This window comes from Epinephelus fuscoguttatus, linkage group LG23, assembly GCF_011397635.1.
Source record: "Epinephelus fuscoguttatus linkage group LG23, E.fuscoguttatus.final_Chr_v1".
NCBI lineage: Eukaryota > Metazoa > Chordata > Actinopteri > Perciformes > Serranidae > Epinephelus > Epinephelus fuscoguttatus.
Window position 1 is genome coordinate 12,774,324 of NC_064774.1, and position 23,341 is coordinate 12,797,664.

Sequence of the window (23,341 nt, forward strand, 5' to 3'; positions counted from 1 at the left end):
AACAGGTAACAGAATTGGAGGACGAAGAAGCTGGAATGGAGACAGAGAGAAGCTTTGAACTCACTGAGCAACTCTTCTTCCTCTTGGCACCTATAGGCGATAGTTTGATACGAATGGGTGCCATCTTTTTCGCCTTTGCCAGGGCCTTTTTCTTTTCTGGGACTCGAGGGCTTTTACTGCGCTTCTTGTAGCCAGGGCCTGGACACATAAGATCATAAGATGAATGACAAGGCAGTGAGTAACACAGGAGCAAGAGTAAATGAGGTCAGTTTGTTGTCTTATAGTGACGCTAATCCTGGGTCTTTCTACATAGGTTCTTAAACTGAGCGACTTGTCACCGCCTCATATTTCTTTACCCCTGTTGGATTACGGTGATCTTTTATATATGCACACCTCTGCTTAGTGCCTTCATATGGTTGACACAGCTTACAATGCTTCCCTGAGGTTCATTACCACTTGTAAAGCTCTGACTCACCACTGTGGGTTATACTCTCTGGGTAGCAGCCTGCTTCTGCTCTGTCACTGGCACACCTTTATATACAGTATATAAGGTATTTCTTGGACTGCTCCCACACTACCTATGTGTCTTTATCCCACAGTAAAGTGACAAGACAGGACTATTTGCACTCTCAGGACTTCTTTACGCGTTCTGTTCCCTATGGCCACAGAGAAATTGGAAAAAGGGTATTTGTGTATTCAGCACCCTCGGCTTGGCACACTCAATTAATCTTGTTACACACTTTTAAGATCCAAATGGAGGAATTAAAGGCAGATTCCTCTTAATGTCGTCGCTTTTTGTGTTTTCTGTTTGTAGCTATGTGGTTTTATTTATGCTGCTGCCTGCCTCGGCCAAGTCTCCCTTGAAAAAGAGACAGTAAAGGGATAGTTAACATCTTTTGAAGTGGGGTTGTATGAACTTATTGATTTAGAGGAGCAGGCAGGAGTACCACCACTGAGGCTATTCAACCCAGCTGGCACCAGCTGACTCTTACACTGGACAGATGTTAAATTTTGGTTGGACGTTAAAATTGGGTTGACAATACTTTAAATGTCTGACGACGTTAGAATTTCATGTCGTGTGGACACTAACATCGTGACGTTTTGCATTTTGTGACACTGGGTTTTGTTCTCTATACCTAAAGGCTAGTTCACATTACACAATTTTCACCGTGATTTTGACGTCGCAGAGGATCTCAAGAGCCACCTTGGGTCCGAAGTGAATTGTCAGATAGTCCTCATGTGCCTACGAGCAAGTCGCCCCCTTGTCTGTGACTGGGACTGGATATCTGGCATGCTAGAAAACTGGAGAAGTCTGACACGACTGACTGTCCCACGTCAGCACGCAGGAGGACGGAAGAAAAGTAAGGAGGACAAGCCTAGCCGGCAAGCAACAGCAACAATGGCGGCGTCCACAGGATCACAGGGGGGTGCGCTGTGTTTGGACCCAGGCCCTGGAGGCAGATCTGATTCAACACTGGGGAGAATATCAATGCCTTTATGATGTGTCGTCTCCAAGTTAAAAAACGTAGTTTGGTGACGTCACCGCATTATCTGGGGCTCTGTCGGCGAGGGCTCAGTGGAGAAATCTTGTGGTGTGCACACAAAGGGTCGTAATGCAGTTGGCGAGACTCCCGATGACAGAAACACTCGTCACCAGGTATGAACACTCAAAAGATTATGATGGTCTCTGTGACGCAAAATCGGGGTGAAAATCGTGTAATGTGAACTAGGCTTTACGTGTAAATGTTACTCTGCGTCAAGTTGACGTTGGCATTAGATGTGTGGAAGACGTGTGATTTTGGTTCCCAACAACACAACTTAAAACCAACAAAATACAAACGTCATCTGTTGTTGATATTCTTCATCACGTTGTTAGCATTAGACATTGTGCTGACATTGAATTTTGTCACACGATGTTACAACCTAAATTCTACCAAATATCAACATCTGGCCAACTGGGAATGTACTTTAGTCACCTAAAAAAATTAGTCCCACCGAAAAATATCAAACTCATTTTACGTGTACATAGGGGTGGGAATCACCAGAGGATCCACGATATGATATTTTCACAATACTTAAGTCACGATACCACATTACTGCGATTTTAAATATGTTGCGATATGCTGAGTATTGCGATACTATGCTACATTGATTTTTGCTCCCCCACCCCTACGTGTACTCTATATTTAAAACATTTTCACGGCATTACTTTTGGCATCGGACAGCCTTTTCCGATGAGGAACTGAAGCAGGTATTTATGCTCTCTTCAAAGCCAGACTCCATTGACAAAAACAGCAATTTTACCTCACTGAACACAGGAGCTTCTGGTCTACCGCTGCCTCGATCAGTTAGTTTGTGTTTTTGTGTGACTCTGGTGAAGCCTTACATTACTTATCTTTCACTGTGGTACTCCTGCCTGCTTCTCCAAACTGAGGGCATGGTGAATGAGATCTAATGTAGGTAATACACTATGGATAAGAACCTCATACAACCCCGCTTCAAAAGATCTGAACTATCCCTTTAATCTTAGTGAGCCTCTCCTGGTTGAAATATTAGCATGTAAACCACAACATAAGAAAACAGCAGCTGATCACAAGACATCAGCACATGTTAAAGATGATTACTGTTCTTGTGTCGTCATGTGCTTCTCAAGCTGCAAAGTGACCTGTTTTTACTGGATATTTAACACACTTATATCAATGAAAAGCGCTTTATTTCACACAAAATCCCAGACTGACACAAAAGCTACAGGGGTACAGGGAAAGGAACCACTGACCTTTGCCCTCTTTCGTCTTTGCCTTCCTGATTGGTGGCGGCTGCGGTGGAGGCTCAGGAGAGACGTTCGCTGCAGAGACCTGCTCAGCAACAGCAATCGCGGCAGCCGCAGCAGCCGCTGCGACGGCAGCGGCATTGCCCTTGAAAGGATTATTGGAGCTGAACTCCCTCCACTTGGCCCCCAGTATGGTCATCATCTTTGACATGGGGATCTTGGGATTCTTCTTGGCTATCATCGGCCTGCGAGCAAGAGGTCAGGGTCATTAAAATGTCAATAATACGTATTAGTCACAGGAATGGCTTACATTTTAGTTCTCCACTCCGGCTCAGTCTGCCAGTGGAGCTGAGACAGCCAAATAACTTCCCGACATATACAAGCAGTGGACATTATGGATTCATGTTATCAGAGTCAAAGCAGGTATGAGTCAGCCACGGAGGCTGAGGCTCAGGCTGCCACTGACACACTGACAGCACGACTAGCACGGATGATAAAGACACAGCTGCCAGAGGGAGACAGAGGCAAGTTGTTTTCAGCCCACGCCACCTGTATCTGTGTTAATATGCTGCGGGTACTTTCACCATGGACAGCTTCTGTTGCTGGGGGCTGGTCTGTGTGACAGGTGCGTAACTTTATACAAAGGGTAGCCCATTATTTTGTGTTCCACAACAGCACATGTGCATATGTATACATGCAGAACTGAGACGTAGAGCCATAAACAAGCTTACACTCCAAACTGGGCCTGTCTGGTGAGGTTAACCTTGCCGTAGAGATGTCTAACTTCTCTCCAATATAATGGAACTAGATGGGACTCAGCTTGTGGTGCTCAAAGCACTAAAAAATACATCTGAAAAGCAACGTCTCTATAGAGAAATCATGATCTGGTTACTCACCTTGTTGTGAGCAGATTCATGTAGGAACTATTTTCTTTCTACTGATCCACACCCACCGACTGTATCACTGCACAGAAGGAAGTGTGCATCTACTCATGGACGAGAGGCTCATTACAGTGCAAGATATAAACATTAATGGCGTCCTCCTCGGCTAAGCTGTAATGTTAGCTAGCTCAGTGGTGCTAGGTGAGCAGTAGATACATGTTTCCTTCCAGGTTCCTGTCGCTTAAGGCAGGAGGATTTAAGACCTTTTAATGCCACTTGAAATTACATTTAACACCAATTTTTCGAACTGAAAACAAAGGGAAAAAAACACAAACTGACATCAGTTACTTAGGATGAGGGACTAATTTTGCCCACATACTTATTGTAATATAAAACATGACTTTTTTGCCCTGTGGTAGATACAAGGGAAGAACAGAACTTGGAAATATCAGCCGTTTGTCGGTGCATGAGGGATTCCACTGCCTTGATTCTCATCATGGAGTTTAAGAACTTCATGCATGAAACACATCAAGCCTTGCATGCATTGCTTTGGTCCAGCTTCAATCATGCTGCAAGTTCTTGGTTACTGGACATAGCCATTCTCGGAACCCATCGGCTGTATTCGGCAGCCTCTGGGGGCAAGGCTCTGGATTTTTTGGCATTCCGGTTTGATTTGGGCAGAGGAGGCGAGTTTCCGTTTCCGACTTCCGTTTATATATAAGTAAATACGCTGAACCATTGCGATGGATTCAGAGATTGCAGTGACGCCAGTTATGTTCCGCCTCGTTAGTTCACCGCATGGACCGTTTAACCTGGCAACAACTGCAGCCGGCTCAAACGTGATTAGTCAATATCGCGCAGACTACAAACAGCCTAGCACGCTCTTCTTCCGGAGACAAGATCTCTGGGGTTTGCCTACAGACTCTACATTCACGAATATGAATTATTTTGAGATTTTACAATGAAAAGCACTACAAAAGACACACACATCCCAACGTCCAATGGAGTGGAAAGAAACGTCTGGCAAAGTAGAGAACAAATAAGTTCGCACACCAAGCAGCTCCCATTGAGAAGGATTTTAATGCAGAGCGATGTTTCAAGCCTCTTCCTCAGACTTCAGATTTTACACTGAAACATGAGAAAAAGCTACTAATAAAATCCTACTTCCCAAGTCGTAGCATTTTTAAGACTTTTGAAAGACTGATTTAAGGGTGCTTTCACACCTGCCCTGTTTGGTTCGGTTCAGTCAAACTCAAGTTTATTTGCCCCCTAAGTGCGGTCTGTTTGGGCAGGTGTGAACACAGCAATCACACTCAGCTGCGCACCAAAACAACTGAACCGCACCAGAGTTCAGTTGTAACCGGACCGAGACCACCTCTTCAAGAAGGTCTCGGTCCGGTTACAAACAAACTCTGGTGCGGTTCGTTTGTGGTGAGAACGTGTTCCGACCTGGATGTGAACCAACTGCAGTCACATGACACATTGTTTGGGTTAAACATGAGCATGTTACAGTCCTGGAGGATTATTAATGTGTACCTCCTCCTGTAGTGCCTTAATATGCACATTCAGCACATCCAATGCATCAAAACATTGTTTTCTAGTTGGAGCCGCGCCTTGTTTTCAAACTGTATGGTTTGACTAAAATGAACAATGACAGCAATATAGTCCACGATGAGCAGCGCTAAAATCAACCTGCGTAGTTGTCCCTCCATTGTGACATTAGAAAGTGTCACATTTATCTTGCAAGTGTACTCTTCTTCAACATTTGGTTTATTTCCTGTATTGTTCCCACATGGAAATTCTGACCAATCAAGAGCAGCTTTCTCTCACAAGGTATTTGATCTGGTCCGTTTGTAAATGCTGCCGTGAGAACACGAACCAACTCTAGGCAATTATACAACTTTGTGACGAACTCAGTCCCTGATTCAGACCAAAGCAAGCTAACAGTACTTGGAGCAAAAAACACTGCATGCATATGCAATACTTGTCTTCATGCAGCTACGGCCAGCTGTCAACGTCAGCACCATGGGAAAATAAAAATACCGCACCTCATGAACTGGCTGAAGGCTTTGTAGTTGGTGAGCTCCCTGTAGTCCTCCTCTGTGAAGGTATGATCAACATCCTCCAGACCCCACTCCTTTGCCAGCTGGGCTGAGGTCTTCTGCTCTATCGGCTGCTGGGAAGAAACCACCAGTCAGAACAGAGAGATAACATAATGCACTTAAAGATGATTTTTTATTGTGTGTTACTCTTTACCTTTGTTGTTTCCTCCTGACTGCTGTCTCGGTCCCCATCGACTTTTTTCTTCTTCTTGGTTTTCTTCTCCTTCCTTTCTTTATGTTTCTTCTTCTTCTTTTTCTCTCCAGATCCATAGTCGCTGGCTACGCTGTCTGAGTTCTCGCCGAAATCTCTTTCTCTGTCTGAGTCTCTGTCTACATCACTGTCCTGAAGAGAGGAGAATGAAAAATAATGAAGACGTTGTAATGTGGTCCACAAAGTAAAAACAAAGTGCAACAAACTTACAATCTTCTTGCGTTTTTTTGCTTTGACAGGTTTCCCCTCTTTGTCTTTCTTCTTTGTGTCCCTCTTTTTCTTCGGCCGTCCTTTCTTCCTGAGCGGGACCTCTCTGTCTGATACCTCTGGCTCTTCTTCTAGACGGGAGCGAGACAGCTATTAGAATCAGATGAGCAATAAGCTTCCCAACACCCTGCTAATCCCAGTTGAACATAATTACACACAACAGAAGCTGCATGATAGCCACGGTGGCTTCGGCGACCTCTGACCCCTTCTGAATTGTGACACATGGTAAATTAGATACAGTTCGTCAGAGGGCTGTAAGTACATGTGACAGCTGGTGTTGGTGGTTCCATCGCATGGGGATAATTCCCAATAATGGCAGTGTTAGGAGTCGGAATTGAGCCAGTTTATTTGGCCTTATTCTAAGGCGTTACTCATCAGAGTCTCAGCCAAGTTGAACAACCGAACGCGACCAGAGTTATTTCTTCTAGTATGCTGAATTTGGGCCAATGCTGGGCCAGGTCATTTTGATAACAGCCCAGTGACGGCAGTGTCTCTCGACAGAACTTTATTTGGCTTAATTCTGGGGTGTAATTCACTCTAAGTCTCATCAAAGTCAGGGTACTGGACTTGACCTGACTTTTTTATCTGGCAAGCTGAGTTTGGAGCAAAGCAGGGCCAGGTCACTTTCTGGCCCTTGATGGCAGTCGGAGGGCGACTTGAGATGGTTTATTTGGGTTTCGAGTCCCCTTAAAGTCGGGGAACCAGACGCAGTCTGGACCGCAGCTGGGCCAGGTCATTTTTGATAACAGCCCAGTGGTGGCAGCTGAATCGAGACATTACTTGTCCTGATTCTGGGGCATCATTTATCCCGAGTCCAGGCAAGTCAGGCAACTGGATACAGCCCAATTTATTTCTTCCAGTGTACTGGGTTTGGGTTGAAGCCGGGCCGGGCCTTTTTTTTGGCAACAGCCCAGTGATGGCAACTCGAGAAAGTTTATTCTGGGGCGTCATTCATCCCGAGTCTTAGCCAAGTGAGGAACCGAACACGGCCCAACTTAGATCTTCCAGCATACCGGGTTTGGGCTGCAGCTGGGCTAGGTAATTTTAAACGGCCAAGTGATGGCACTTGGCAGCCGCATTGGGACAGTTTATCTGTCCCGATTCAGCAAGTCGGGCCATCGGATGCAGCCCAACTTATTTTGGGTTTGGGCCTATGCTAGGCAGGGTCACTTTTAATAATGGACCAGTGATGTCAATGTCAGGAGACGAATCGAGCCAGGCCCAATTCTGGGGCGTCGTTCATCCTCCCGAGTCTCAGCCAAGTTGGGAAACGAACACTGTCTAACTTCTTCTGGCATGCTGGGTTTAGGCCAAGGCTAGGCCAGGACATTTTTTAAAATGGCAGTCAGCAAGTGTAATTGGGAAAGTTTATTTGTCCCAATTCTGGGACATCACTCATCCCGAGTCCAGGTCGGATGCAGCCCAACTTATTTCTTCCACCATGTTGGGTTTGGCTGGGTCAGGTCCTTTTTAATAACAGCCAAGTTACGGCAACGTCTGCAGCCAAATTGAACCAGTTTATCTGACCCAATTTTGGGCCCTCATTAATTCCAAGTCTTTGGGTTTGGGCCGAAGCTGGGCTGGGTCTTTCTTAATAACAGTCAAGTGATGTCAATGTCAGCAACCGTAATTAGGACAGTTCAATTGTTCTGATTCTGGGGCATCATTCATCCCGAGTTCAGGCAAGTCCGGCCACCGGATGCAGCCCAACTTATTTCTTCCAGTGTGCCGGGTTTGGGCCTAACCTAAGCCAGGTCATTTTTAATAATGGACCGGTGGTGGCAGTGTCAGCAACCAAATTGAGCCAGTTTGTCTGTCTCGATTCTGGAGCATCGGTCAACAAAATTCTCAGCCGAGTCAGGCACCTGAACACAGCCTAGCTTATATCTTCTAGCATGCTGGGTTTGGACCGAAGCTGAGCCGGGTCATACTTCAATAACAACCCCGCGGTGGCAATGTCGGTTTCTGGGGCATCATTCATCCCAAGTCTCAGCCGAGTTGGGCAACCAGATGCAGCCCGACTTATTTCTTCCAGCATGCCAAGTTCAGGTCGATGCTGGGTCAGGTCATTTTATCAACCTGGGCTGATTTATTGAGGATGCAAAAGTGTCATTTGCAGCTTCATTAACAAAGCTGAAAATCATCTGCAAGTCCTACTGTGTTTAAAAAAAAGTGTTATATATTTTTAAACTTTTGATTTAAGGGAACACAAATAGTAGAAACACAAATACCTCAGCCCCCCCTTCCCCCTTGTTATATAATAGAGAACTCACAGCCACAGAGCATCTAAAATACATGACTGTATCTCTGCTTTCACTGCAAATGATGTGAAAATATCAGGCCAGTTATTCCCCACGCTGCTTGTGCAATATCACAACCACAGGGAGAGCAATTGAACCTGCAACCTGACCTGGCTTGGAGTAGAAAAAGAGACAGAGAAAACAACAGCAGCCACAGCTTCAAAAGGCAAAAATGCAGCAAAGCATTAAAGCATAACCAAAATATGGGCTGCGGTCTGGGCCTGTGCAACCAGCCTGTTAGATAGGCTACATTCTGTCGGATTTTATTGTCTGCCTGCCTTTGTTGGTGAGCGCTCCCTCCAGCAGCAGCAGCAGCAGCAGCGGCAGCAACAGCCCCCTCCTCCTCTTCCTCCACCACCACCACCACCTCCTCCTCACTCCCACCCCAGCCAACCCTTCCCGCGTATCTGTGCAGCGCGCAGCCGCCGAAGTCGCGCCGGGGGCGGCGGCAGCACGCACGCAGGGCTCGGTGATTCAGAGGCCGCCAGCGGGACGGTGCGCTGAACTGGAACGACTCCTCTCCCGTGCTGTAATTCCCACACGGGGACCCCGACCACCGCTGCGACCGCTGCTGGAGGTCGTGAGGGGGTTAAGGTCCTCGACGGGGAGCTCTATTTATCTGTCTGGCACCGGCATGGCGGCGCAGCTAATTAGCTCCAAAGACAAAGCGGTGTTTGATTCCTGTGATATTCACACAGGAAATGACACTTGTGCAAACTCACATCTCTCCCCTGTGACATCTGCACTTTTAACTTTCTCTGCATCGCGCCCAACACACAACACACTCATCACTAGCTTATTGTGTGTTTCGTGAATAAACTGCAACCTTAAGGCTGCTGCACGGCTATTTTTGACTTGCACTGTTGCAGTGTGGTTAACCAGCCACTACTTTGTGCACCCTTTACTTCCACTGCTGCAACCCCCCCGTGCTGCTGCTGCTGCTGCTGCTACTGTCACAGAAACTTCCAGAATGTCATTCAATCATGTTCGTTTTGTTGCCACAGCTGAGAGGAGCGACAAAGCTGCCATGCTGGGTGATAATGCATTTGATAAACATGTTGTTCAGGTGGTGAGAGGCAGCTGAGCAGTCACACCTCAGTGTCCTGTGAGAGCAGCAGCAGCAGCAGCAGTGTCCTATTTTGACCTGTCACAGCGACATTAAGACAGGAGGGCAAGTTTGTGTCTGGCACCCAGCTTTCATGTCTGCACAGCACAACGCATCCTCTCCTCTCTGATGGGTATCAAATATATATAGCCTCCGGCCAGCCAGGGGAGTCCATGTTTTCCAGCCCTCTCTCTCTCAGCCATGAGCTTCTTTAACCCTTCAGGGCGACCTTATCACACCCTGCTCATTTATCTATCATGCATGTCTGAGAGCTGTCAAAATGGATCTGAGAGGGGCACACAGGCTGCAACTTTTTAACGCTGACGGAGGAGGAGGAAGAAGAAGAAGAAGTGCAAGGAAAAGCAGCTGTGTGGCAAGTTAGGAGTAAACTTTGTTGGGATGTGCTGGAGGTGCAGAGGAAGTGGAGTGGGAGAGATTGAAACAACACTGGTGTTTTTGCGTTTTGTTGCAAAGTGGAGAGGAGTTTCAAAGCGCGCTCTCGACCTTCTTTTTTTTTTTTTTTTTTTATCTCCAGTATGTCTAGCTGCACAAATGGCACCTATACTAACACATAGGTGCAATAGCTGGGGGGCTACGGAGGCTGTGGCGGGTAAAGGTGGTGAAACATGTGGCTGGTTTTTATAGTAAAAGTACTATTTTTGCATGCGCGCACTCGCTGGTGTCTACTGTACCGTGTGGAGCGGTGGAGGCGCCGATATGGAGCACAAACTGCGGCTGCCTCTCACCACGCCGTCTGCCTTTGCAACATTCCCCCAAACCCGCTAACTAAGTGTGTTTTTATTTCGTGTGCGCGCTCCCGACTTGTGCGCCAGTTTTCTCCTGTTTTACTGTACCTGGCGCGGCCGGTGTTGCAGTTTCCCGAGGCGCCGCCGGCGAGTTTATGTCGCTTGCGTTCTCGTCTAGGTCTCCGTCGTCGTCTTCTTCATCAAAATCTCCTCCCTCGGAATTAACCACCATGCCCTCGTCTTCCTCACAGGAGCGGAGAGGAGAGGACATTATACTCCTGTCATCGGGTCCGTCCTTGTGTTCCAAAAAGCGTATTCTTGCCCCGAATGTGTGATATTTATTTAATATTCAAATCGGCACAGAAAAAAGTGGGGGGCGTTTTGAAATATTTTACACTAGGCAGAGCAACAAAGATGGCCGCCCTCTTATATTTATTTTTTAACAACCCCCCCAATAAGAAAAAATCCCCTTACATAAAAAATGGCTGACTATATTATTTCAGAACGCACCCCCCTCCTCCTTTCTCTATCTCTCTCCGGCTCCCTTTCTCCCTCCGCGCGCCCCCTCCCTCCTTAAAAACGTACACATTGTTACAAGAGAAAGGGGTGTGTGACTGCATGTAAGTTACATTGTTACTTGTTTGTTTCTTTTCTGTCTCCCCCCCCACACACACACACACACCACCACCCTCACCTCCCTCCCTCCACCTCCACCACCACCTCCTCCACCTCCACCTCCACCCTCCCCTCGTCTCGTTTCTCCCCTCCAAGTCCGGATCAGTCACGAATCCGACAGACTCGCCTGGTGTCACTGTCACTTGCAAGATCACGCGCAACAACTCTCTCTTTCTGCATTGCAGAGCCCGACACAAATCTATCAAATATGGCCACCTTATATTCTCCGGAGCCCCCACCGTTGTATAAAAAATATTTTGGAGCACAGTGTGTGTGTGTGTGTGTGTGTGTGTGTGTGTGTGTGTGTGAGTGCTGGGGAGGGATTGAAAGAGGGGGGTTGGGAAAATCTGCCGCAGCCATGCCCAGACTTACATCAGATTGTATTGCTTAAAAATTAACTACTTGTGGTGGGGATGGAAACAATTCACAATATGCAAACTACGCCCCCCCCTCCCACTTTATAAAGCACCATGTTAAACAGCTCAGAGCGGGTAATCCAGAGGTTTTAAAACAAGCACAGGAGATTTTTGTGAACTCTTGTTGGTGTGTAAATCTCAGCAGCAGCAGCAGCAGCAGCAGGCTGGATGGCAGTAAGGCCATGGGAATCCCTCAACCCCAGCCAGCCCTCAGTGGCTGCTCAGGGCACTTCTGTTTTGACAAAAGGAATTTTGATTTGCCTTTCACATTCAAAAGCTCGCAGCCAAATCGGGGTCAGACAGGAGAAACTGATGGCAGCGAGATAGAGTAGGAAATATTATCTGCATCCTGATGAGCTCCTCATGCAAAAAGAAATGGGTTAAAATATGAATATAGTTTAACAACTTATATTCTCATGAACATTTGTTTAATGTGCATTTTTAATTTCTCCCAGCCATTTGGGGTCAGTAGGACCTGATGAGTGTAAAAAACTAAACACTGTCATCCAGAAACATTTTAATAAAGTCCCAGTGTCCTCAAACGAGAAGATAATAAAGTCCCAATGTCTTTAAATGAGACAATATTAAAGTCCCAGTGTCCTCAAACGAGACGATAATAAAGTCCCAATGTCTTTAAATGAGACGATATTAAAGTCCCAATGTCCTCAAACGAGATGATAACAAAGTCCCAGTGTCCTCAAACGAGACGATAATAAAGTGAGCTCCGCATCGTGGACAGTTGTGAGAGTCTGCCTGGCCATAAATGCACAGTGACAGGGCTAACCGAATCATCACACAGCTAACGTTACCTGACGTTTATTAACAACAGAGTTCAGCGATTTCAGTGTCGGTGAGAGCAGCAACATAAAGTTTCTATCAGGATGGTCCCGGATCAGACCTCCTGGACCAAAAGGATCAAATACAGGTATCATTTAATTTGGGACGCTTCATGACTATGACATTCATTTATTATGTGAAATTGCTCATTTAGATGCTTTGTTGTTGTTGTTGTTTTTTCTTTTTTAAATGAACTTGTAACAAAATTAGTTGATTGAAATTAAATCAAGGCCATATGGCCTTGATTTAATTTCAATCAACTAATTTTGAACAATCAATGAACAATCAACAAAATTAGTTGATTGAAATTAAATCAAGGCCATATGGCCTTGATTTAATTTCAATCAACTAATTTTGTTACAAGTTCATTTAAAAAAGAAAAAACAACAACAACAACAACAACAACAACAAAGCATCTAAATGAGCAATTTCACATAATAAATGAATGTCATAGTCATGAAGCGTCCCAAATTAAATGATACCTGTATTTGATCCTTTTGGTCCAGGAGGTCTGATCCGGGACCATCCTGATAGAAACTTTATGTTGCTGCTCTCACCGACACTGAAATCGCTGAACTCTGTTGTTAATAAACGTCAGGTAACGTTAGCTGTGTGATGATTCGGTTAGCCCTGTCACTGTGCATTTATGGCCAGGCAGACTCTCACAACTGTCCACGATGCAGAGCTCACACTCCTGCAGCAGCAGCTACAACACATACAGTTTGTAGAGTGGTTGGTAGCAATGTAACTTCTTATATTTGACTTTTTGATTACTTATTATTATTATTATTATTATTAACTGATTTGATCGGCAGATTAGAGGCGGTGCAAATTCACAAAAGAGAGCCGATCCAAAAGAACACTTAACACTGAAGAAATGTTCGGGCTCGTACCGTCACTGCCCTCGCACTTCCATGCGTCCTTTACGTTAGCATAGGTACATCCACTAGATGGCACCAGAGGGCAGGAACAAAAGTTTCTGACAACACAAACAAGGCAACAGTAACAAGGTCGTATAAATGTTCTTTTTAGGGGAGGCAGCACTACATATAATGGTCATTAAATACATTGCGACATGTGGAAGGAGAATTCTTTTCACTAAATTACTGATTTGTTTGCCATTTTTAAAATGTCTTCCTTGTGTCCAACAGTTATAATTTGAACTATGCTACACTGCCCCCATGGATTCCGGTGATACTGCTCCATTTTGAAAAACGTGCACAAATATGGATGAAATGAACACAGCATATCGACAGGTGGCTCTGTACGTGTCCATATACGTATCCAGTGAGCATAAATGAGCCTTTATGGATACAGACAAAGTGGAGCGCGTCCACCGGAGACTGTCAAGGCAGTGTGATGTAGCTCAAACAAGATATGACCATAGGGCATGTTGAAGACGCCCCACCCCCCAATAAAATCATTAAAGTACAGAGGACATTTATTTTGACAAAATTAAAGACATTTCCACCGTAAATTGATGCAGAAAAATTCACCAGAATGCAAAAAATTAAGTGTTGCTCAACATTTTCTGGCAGAGGAACACACTGTTGTTGTTTACTCGGACACTCATTAATGATATCAGTAACACCTCTGCTTTTCTTCCTGTATGTCAACATTTAAATTCAACAGTAAGAGGAACTCATCCAGGACTTCCTCAAAATGTGTGATTTAAATTCTCGCACCTTGAATATCTACAGACAGTAGGAGGGTTATCTTCTGTCAAAACCAAAGTGCCATATTGAAAATATGGCTGATGAATACTACAGCCCTTCTCATGTTTCTTAAAGTATTATTTGTCTTAAATCCATTGCAATTCAAATTTAAGTTTGTTTTTTTTTTTTACTTTAATATGTATGCACAGTACACATGAAGGCCTAAACTACTGTATAACATAATCATTTTGTGCCCGTCAATGAATCAGTCAGTGACACCATCAGTTAATTGGACACAGCTGGTTGTGGAGCAACACTTAACGAGCCTACGCCTTGTTTTGACTTTTGTATGTGTATAGAGACGAGTCAACCAGAAGTCCATTCATAACTATGGGAATGGGAGTATCCAATGTGCCTGCGAAACTCCTCCCCTTCGTAATATTCCAGTCTGAAATTTGCCGCTAGTACGTTAAAAATTGAACGTTTGCAGTGGATTTCAGAGAGACCGTATGACCGTGTGCTAGCTTAGCTAACAGGCTGCTAACTAGCTAATAGGCTATTTCCTTTAATTCAGTTGCCTGTGTTGATCGTCAAGTGAGAGTATATGATTGAGAACAACCTGTTTATCTAGTTTTAACACATTATGAATCTGAGTAATTTTATTCTTCTAAAATATGGTTATACGTTATATACAGTCAGATTGTCATCACATTTTCCAAAATACTAGATGGAAAAAAAAACAACAACAACAAAATTAGCCTCTCCCCAATGGCTACACGCGGTTTCTATCCATCTGTAAAGAAATGCACTTCCTTGCGTTGGACACTAGAGGCGTCATCTGTATATTTACGGATCTACGGTCACCAGTCACGCACATAAACTTAACAAGTGGCAAGTTGTGTGTCTCCATTTTTAAGATATTAATACAATTGGAAAGCTAATGCAAGATGACGCTAAATGGTACAAGCGGCAAACTCTGGGGCTGAAAAATGAAGCCGACGCTAAAGTGTCAAAAACTGCAGTTCCTCTAATGGCCACTTGAGGCTGGCTCCAGAAACGAGTCAATCTCCATAGACCATCATGTTAAAATACACAACTTTACAGCAGAAATAAACATGTTTAAAGTCTGGTGCAAAAACAGTTTTAGTCTCTATGGCTAATTCAAACATTTGTGACAACTGCACAGTGGGTGAATTTCTATTAAGTCACCTATTTACATTTTATTAAAGCTTAAAGTTACGCATGATTAAAGGTGTGGCTGCTTTGAGCGACAGGTAGTCTGCGAGGTATCACCACAGTCCATTAGTCAGCTCCACCCTCTGGTCCAAATATGGTCACCTCGGGTCGCTTCTGGCTCCAAAAATCCAAGATGGTGACAGCCAAAATCCCGAACTCGAAGCCTCAGAACGGGAGCCCACAAACCGATAAGTGACATAAAGGTGGCTACGTTTGTTATTTTTACAGTGTAAGCATTCAATAAAACCGTATTGTACCCTTAAACAAAATAATTCAGCCCACAAAATAACCTGTAACCAAACACATTTGTAGCTGTATAACAAATATGCAAATATGTTCTTTATGTTATGAGTGAGAGTGGAATCATTTTCATGGGATATGGTGAGAACAATCCCGAGATCACTTTGTATTTTCAAGGCTGGTCTGCCTTTCCGGCAAGAACCAGGGAAGACAGCAGCCTCATTGTGCGGAGCTTTGTTTTTGCATTCTGTTTGTGTATATTTATCTGTCAGCTGCGGCTTTTTACACCCATAACTGGATCTCATGTAAACAAGCATTTCAATTACACCTCGTGCTCCCTCTGCTGCAACAGGTGCCTGTGCCGCTCCGGCTCGGCTTCCCCGCGCCCACAAACGACAAGAGAGGAATTTGTAAGTGTCTGATCCAACGGCTACATCTGCCAAGAGAGGCACGGCGCAATGCAAGACCCACAAGGGGGGAGGAGGAGTGTGTGTGCATCTGTGCATCTGACTGGAAGCCCCCCCATGAAGCCTCTGGCCACAGAGGTGTCTGCTGTCTCCAGATTGGGTGGCTGGCAAGACATGTGTGTTTATGTGCATTTGTGTGTGTGCTTTATATACCCTCACCCACACAGCATCCATGTGTGTGTGAGGTATTTGAAGCCATGACTGTGCATGTGTCTCACTATGCATCTGAAACTAGCCGGCACTCTCTCTCAGATGCCGCAGGCCCTGACACACTGCACTACTGTGCTGTGGCCCCCCCTTTCCTCTCCCCTCCAACACCCCCTGTGTCCGTTTGGCAGGGAGACATGTCGAGGATGAGAGGAAAAAGCGCCTCCCCTGGGTGCTGCGCTGTAGCTAACCCAGATTTTATGCAGTGTGACACACAGAGGAAGGTTTCTGTGCTCCATTCAGAGCTGAGCTGTCTGAACCGAGGCGACCCGGAGAGCAGATAGTGCTTAAATAATGTTCATGCAGCGGGTGCCAAGTAGAAAAAGTTAGCTCTGCATATCCCAACAAAAGTGTTTTAAAGTATGACATATTCTTTTTGTGTGCATGCGCCAGTTAATAGGTTCCAATTATGACTTCTTCTGACCTTTGAGATTTCATCAGTGTTTAATTTGCTTTAGAATCTTTTATTCTGGTTTGGCACGGTCCTGAACCCCAATCTCTGCAAAAAAAACCCTCTACAAAATGTTCTTATTTCCTATGAAATAGGATTCAAAGTGCAAAGAGGTGACCATGTCACAGAGACAGTAGCTGTCCATCAGAGCAACCTCATCAAAAGAACAAATGTCGGCATCTTGTTTCTGCAAACGACACATGTAACATTTGTATGTCGTTATGCAGTGGATATTGTTCACGGTTTAAAGTGTGGTAATGTTAAGGCATAAAAACCACCTAGACGTGGTTATGAAAACATCATGTTTGGGCTTAAAATATCTGGTTTTGATGGAACAATCACCACTGAAAATGCACCAATAGCTCTAAAAACAGCTAGTTTGGGGGCGTCAATCGCTACTAGACATGTTGCCAATTTCTCGCTACAAAAGAACCAGTTTTGTCGGGACAGTCACCGCTGGAAATGCTTGTGACGTCTTGCTAAAAACAACTGGTTTTGGTGCCACAATTGCTGCTGGAAATGTCATCAATTTCTTATTAAAAACAACCAATTAAGGTGGCATGATGATTAAGTATCTGGCCAAATGTCAGATATGAGGTTGGCAAATGGCCGAAAAAGTGTTTTTACAGAACATTATGATGTCACAGGGAAACTGACCTTTGACCTTTTGGATATAAAATGTCATCACTTCATTATTTTATCCTGTTAGATGTTTGTGTGAAGTTTTGTCATAATTAGTGTATGAATTCTTGAGTTATGGCAAAAAACATATTTTGTGAGGTCACGATGACCTTGACCTTTATCCACCAACTTCTAATCCGTTTATTCTTCACTCTAAGTGGACATACATGTAAAATTTAAAGAAATTCCCTTAAGTTGTTTTTGAGATACTGTGTTCATGAGAATGAGATGGATGCAGGGTCACACTGACCTTGACCTAGATATGTTTTTATTAACAGATGCTCAAATTACAGTACAGGAGGGCAGGAGCAGTTCCAAAATGTGTCAGGTTTCCACCTGTGCATTTGAAAATATTATTTTAAAAAGAAAAGGAAAAACATAAAAAGAGGCTAAAACACACACATAAAAACAAAACAAAACAAAAAAAATAAATATAAGGATACTAATCTTTAAATAAATACAGCGAGGATGTACTAAAACTAAACCGTAGGAGATTCAGATGTACAAACATATATTAATAAATTCATGAATGAATCAGAAATGATCAAAGTTGGAAAAGAAAAACAACAAATTGTTCAGAATCAAGCCCCCCGACACTGACCTTGTGCTTTAACCACCAAATCCAATCAGTTCATCATCCAAGTGAACATTTGTGCCAAATTTAAAGAAATTCCCTCACGGTGTTCTTGAGATATTGCGTTCACAAAAAAATGAGACCGTCAAGGTCACAGTGACCTTGAGCTATGACAACCTAAAAACGAATCAGTTTATTGTTGAGTCCAAGTGGATATTTGTGTCAACTTTGAAGAAATCCCCTCAAGCATTTCTTGAGATACTGCATTCACATGAATGAGATGGATGCAAGGTCACAGTGACCTTGACCTTTGGACCTTGACTAACTCGAGATACTGAGTTCCCAAAAATTAGATGGATGTAAGGTCACAGTGACCTTGACTTTTGATCCTTGACCACCAAAATATAATCAGTTTGTGCCAAATTTGAAGAAATTCTCTCACAGTGTTCTTGAGATATTGCGTTCATAAAAAAATGAGACCGTCAAGGTCACAGTGACCTTGAGCTATGACAACCAAAAACTAATCAGTTTATTGTTGAGTCCAAGTGGATATTTGTGCCAACTTTGAAGTAATTCCCTGATGGATGCAAGGTCACAGTGAACTTGACCTTTGGATTCTGACTAAATCAAATCAAATCAAATCAACTTTATTTACATGGCACTTTTCATACAACAGTAACACAAAGTGCCTCACAGAGGTTAAAAACAACAAAGATCCAAAACAGAAAACAGAAAGAAAAGAGAAAACCCAACCCTTCCACCCCACACAGAGATACGTAAATATACATGTATGCACGCACACACACACACACACACACACACACACACAACGAGAATGAGATGGATGCAAGGTCACAGCGGCCTCAACTTTGATCCTTAACCAGCAAAATATAATTAGTTTGTGCCAAATTTGAAGAAATTCCCTCAACCCTTTCTTGAGATATTTAGGTCCCAAGAATTAGATGGATGCAAGGTCACAGTGACCTTGACCTTTAGGTTATGACCACCAAAAACGAATAAATTCATCATTGAGTCCAAGTGGACATTTGTGCCAAATTTGTAGAAATTTCCTTTAGGTGTTCTTGAGATATCATGTACACAAGGATGGGACAGACGACCTGAAAATATGATGCCTCCAGCTATGGTTATTACTGTATCGTGTGGAGACATAAAAAATGTATTTCAGCTACACAATATTCTTTTTTTTCTTCTAAATATCATGTCTCCTTCTTTCACATTTCTTTTACATTACTAAACAAATTTGATGTTAAATAACTCTGGTTGAACTGGTCGCTAAAAGCTGGCATGTACGGGGCTACAAGCAGACATGGTTTCATTCTAAGAGTCACAAAAAAAGTTGCATTCCAGCACATGCTCCTCACCTCCAGCTGTAACACTGTGATGTGAAGATGTTGAGCAGTCCCACCTCGTATCATTATTCCCTCCTCCACGGGCTCCTCACACTATTGGCCCAGTCGGTGCGGCCCGGGAGGGGAACATGTGCACAAACCTCCCCTGAGGGTGCAGCACTTCACTCAGTTAGTCATCAGTGTGATCACTGTGGACCAGAGCCTGAGGAAACAACATATCAAAAACATCTGGCTGAATCAGGAGTATAACTGAGAAACTGATGATTCTTCTGATCAATAACTCATACTCTCTCTACATATTTAATTACCATGAAATTATACATGTTCTTAGGTCTGTAGTTTTCCACTCTGGGATCAGTTATTATGTCTCGTCTTATCATATCTTGTCTTAACTTGTCTTATCTTATCTCCTCCTGCCCAGGAATGAAACACAGTCTGTGGAATTGCTCAACACTTCAGTTTCTGCATTCTGTATCTTCAGAGAGAGTTTAACATGGCCTCACAAATAACTGAGTATTCTCAAATGCTCTGTACATAGGCTACATATACACACAGGGGCTGAGTTGGAAGGGCACCCCGAGCACTTGGGGGCTGGGTGTCTTGCTCAGGGGCAACTCTGCAGTGCCCAGGAGGCAAACTGGCATCTCTCCAGCTACCAGTCTATGCTCCATGCTCAGTCCACAGGGACTTGAAGTGGCGACCCTCCGGTTCCCAACCCAAGTCCCGATGAATGTTCTAAGGCATACTATACACTCAGGTCCATAATTATTTGGACAGTGATACAGTTGTTGTCATTTTGGCTCTGTACACCACCACAATGGGTTTTAAATGAAACAATGAATACCTGCTTAAAGTGCAGACTCTCAGCTTTCATTTAAGGCTTTTTTCAAAAATGTAGTATGAACCGTGTAGGAATGACAACCATTTCTTCACACAGTCCCCCAACTCTAAGGGCTCATAAGTATTTGGACAAACTAACATAATCATCAATTAAACAGTCAGTTTTAATACTTGGTTGCAAATCCTTTACAGTCAATGACTGCCTGAAGTGTTGGACACATAGGCATCATCAGATGCTGGGTTTCTTCCCTGGTGATGCTCTGCCAGCCCTTTACTGCAGCCGTCTGCACTTCCTGCTTGTGTTTTGGGTGTTTTGCCCTCAGTTTTGGCTTCAGCAAGAGAAACGCATGCTCAATCGGATTCAGGTCAGATGATATGACTTGGCCATTGCAGAACATTCCACTTCTTTGCCTTAAAAATGTCTTTGGTTGCTTTTGCAGTATGCTTCAGGTCAATGTCCATCTGCACTGTGAAGCATCGTCCAATGAGTTTTGAAGCATTTGGTTGAATCTGAGCAGATAATGGTGCCCCAAACACTTCAGCTTTCATCCTGCTGCTCTTGTCAGCAGTCACATCATCAATAAATACAAGAGAACCAGTTCCACTGGCAGCCATACATGGCCATGACATAACAGTACCTCCACCATGCTTCACTGATGAGGTGGTGTGCTTTGGATCATGAGCAGTTCCTTCCCTTCTTCCTTCTCTTGTCTTCCCATCATTCTGGTAGTCGATCTTTGTTTTATCTGTCCATAGTATGCTGTTCCACAACTGTACAGGCTTTTTAGATGCTTTTTGACAAACTCTAATCTGGCCTTCCATTTTTAAGGCTAACCAATGGTTTGCATCTTGTGATTAAACCCTCTGTATTTATTCTAGTGAAGTCTTGTCTTGCTTATAAGAGCAGCAGGATGAAAGCTGAAGTGTTTGGGGCACCATTATCTGCTCAGATTCAACCAAATGCTTCAAAACTCATTGGACGATGCTTCACAGTGCAGATGGACATTGACCTGAAGCATATTGCAAAAGCAACCAAAGACATTTTTAAGGCAAAGAAGTGGAATGTTCTGCAATGGCCAAGTCATATCATCTGACCTGAATCCAGTTGAGCAACTGCTTGGATTATTTGGACAGCATTGGAGTGGTTTCAGGGGGTTATTGAGGAAGCTGAATCAATTTCTGACATTTACAAAATTCAAAATGGCTGATCAAACCAGATATATTAATATTTCAACTTCCGAGGGAGTGATTGAGATTAATTTAGATGGATTTAGAGGGTTTAGAGGACATTAAATTGATTGGATTGGACAGATAACTTATGTATTTGAAACAATTAAAATGTTTATTATTATTTATCATCATTGTTATTATTATTATTATCATTATTACTATTATTATTATTATTATTTAATATTCTGCTGCATCACTAACTTCCTGGTGTCGGTCTCTTTAAGAAGGAAAAAAACCCCGGATACTCAGTTTCCGGTTTCACTGGTCCGTCACACAAATTGTTCCGTCAGCAAATGTAGGAGAAGAAGAAGCAGAAGAAGGAGGAGGAGGAGGGTTATGGCAACAATGATTGAGGAAAATGGTCCTTCGACTCATGTATGTGATTCTCTCTTTATTTTTAAGTACTTTAAAATACTGTTCACGGTGTTTGACGTGTGATGACGAAGAGAATAGAGTTAGCTTACAACATATTCAATTATAATGAAGGGTGTAGTTGTTGCTAACGCTAGCCGGTGGCTAACGAACTAGCTAGTACAACTGTCACCTGTTTACACCATGTAACGTTAGCCTGTATTTAAGAGATACTTGCTTAATCTTGGACTCCAAATATGTAGCTATATTTGTAAACTTATCATACACCTTTCTGGATGATTTTAATACTGAAAACTGCAAAATAGGAGCATCAAATGTGTTAATATTTCCACAAGTAAATCAAAAGTAAGTTACGTTTGTTTGCCCATTAACTTAATCAGTTAATTGATCGCTTGTTCCGCCATTTTGTTCAGTGTTTGTTTAGTGTCTTACCTTTCTGTCCACACCCAGGAGCAGTCTGAGGTGTCCTCGTCGTCTCAGGCCCGGCAGAAACTGGAGGGGCTCCTGAACAAGAACATGAGGATCCGCATGACAGACGGACGGACTCTGGTGGGGCTGTTCCTCTGCACGGACCGAGACTGCAACGTCATCCTCGGGTCAGCTCAGGAGTTCCTCAAATCCACAGGTGGGTGAGGACTGAAGGTGTCCAACCAGGAAGAAGACAGAAATTTTAAGATCTGAAACTGGGTGATGTTTATATGATTGTATTTTTTTTAATCTCCAGACACTTTCTCCCAGGGTGAGCCCAGAGTCCTGGGCTTAGCCATGATCCCCGGTCACCACGTGGTGTCCATCGAGGTGGAGGCAGACAGTCTGGAGGACGCACAAGGCTTCGGAGCAAACCACTGATGGAGACCCTTCCTGTCTGGACGACACTCAGCGCTCAGACTGACTCTCTCAGTGAGCTCAGGCTGTACGGCCGAGCTCAGAGGAGAGTGGACATCTTCACTGGAGGTGACTTCACCTCAGATACAGAACTCCTGTGTCAGTATTCTGGATTCAGCCATTCCCTCAAAGCTTGAAGATGAGGCCGCTGTATGATGCAGCGTGTGTGTATGAGAGGGTGTGGGCAAGCAGGATGTGCGGAAATGGTGATTCAGTGTTGTGTACAGTAAACGTCTTTGTTTCATGATGTTTTAAATACATTTGTGTATTTGAGACTTTGTGTTTCATTAATTCTTGTAAACAAATGTTGGGTAGAAATGTATCAGGTGCTACGCAGTTCTTCACATCTAAGTCTATTAACAGGCTTCAAATGGTACAACTACACATGTAAAGGAAGTTATGGGAAGCCTTTTGTGCCTCCAGAGGGAGCCACAAGAAAGTTTCTTAAATTTGAGTTTGAATATGAAAAACATCCAAGGGTTCGGAGTTAAAGAAGTGAGGTTTCCAGCACTGTGGGTAATGTAGGCGCCAGATTGAGTGGAATAAAAAGAAGGCATCTCTGCATCAGTTTGGATCCTCTTTTGTTTTTTAATATCTAACTCTAAATGTTATGGGAGTGCAATGCTAAATTGGTAGTGTACTCTGGACCCCATTTTCCCGTGTTTCTGTGTCTAAGTGACTAAAGAGAACAACAATTTCTGAAACTGGTCCAGCTTTGAGAGAGAGAGGGCTGCAGTGTGACCGCTCAGAATGTTTGTACTGTCAATTTATGTCCACTAAAAGTGTTTGTTTTTGCCACTGACAGGCTCAGATTGTTATTCAA

The 23,341-nt window shown here is 43.8% G+C and overlaps 2 protein-coding genes across 10 annotated transcripts in view; one reads left to right on the forward strand and one right to left on the reverse strand.

The window, feature by feature from the left end:
- The window catches only part of chd3 (chromodomain helicase DNA binding protein 3), a 69,250-nt gene extending 58,177 nt beyond the window's left edge, over positions 1–11,073 (reverse strand). For 2 of the 8 annotated variants that reach the window (XM_049569448.1, XM_049569454.1), the window contains exons 1-6: positions 10,491–11,072; positions 6,175–6,302; positions 5,908–6,096; positions 5,700–5,827; positions 2,777–3,015; positions 65–198 (exon numbers count right to left, since the gene is read on the reverse strand). In XM_049569448.1, the coding sequence (XP_049425405.1) occupies positions 65–198; positions 2,777–3,015; positions 5,700–5,827; positions 5,908–6,096; positions 6,175–6,302; positions 10,491–10,653 (981 nt within the window). In that variant the 5' untranslated portion in view covers positions 10,654–11,072. Of the gene's footprint in view, positions 1–64; positions 199–2,776; positions 3,016–5,699; positions 5,828–5,907; positions 6,097–6,174; positions 6,303–10,490 lie in introns of all 8 variants that reach the window. The other 6 variants (XM_049569457.1, XM_049569449.1, XM_049569455.1 and 3 more) reach the window with 5 other exon arrangements.
- A 10,441-nt stretch (positions 11,074–21,514) lies between these two features.
- On the forward strand, positions 21,515–23,085 carry naa38 (N-alpha-acetyltransferase 38, NatC auxiliary subunit). 2 transcript variants are annotated; one of them, XM_049568060.1, is made up of 3 exons: positions 21,515–21,636; positions 22,084–22,258; positions 22,358–23,085. In XM_049568060.1, exons 1-3 carry the CDS (start codon positions 21,598–21,600, stop codon positions 22,480–22,482), a joined length of 339 nt encoding a protein of 112 aa, XP_049424017.1. In that variant the 5' UTR covers positions 21,515–21,597; the 3' UTR covers positions 22,483–23,085. The 2 variants fall into 2 exon arrangements, with proteins under 2 accessions (XP_049424017.1, XP_049424018.1); XM_049568061.1 differs by having other exon boundaries at positions 21,537–21,636; positions 22,087–22,258.
- The last annotated feature ends 256 nt before the right edge of the window (positions 23,086–23,341 follow it).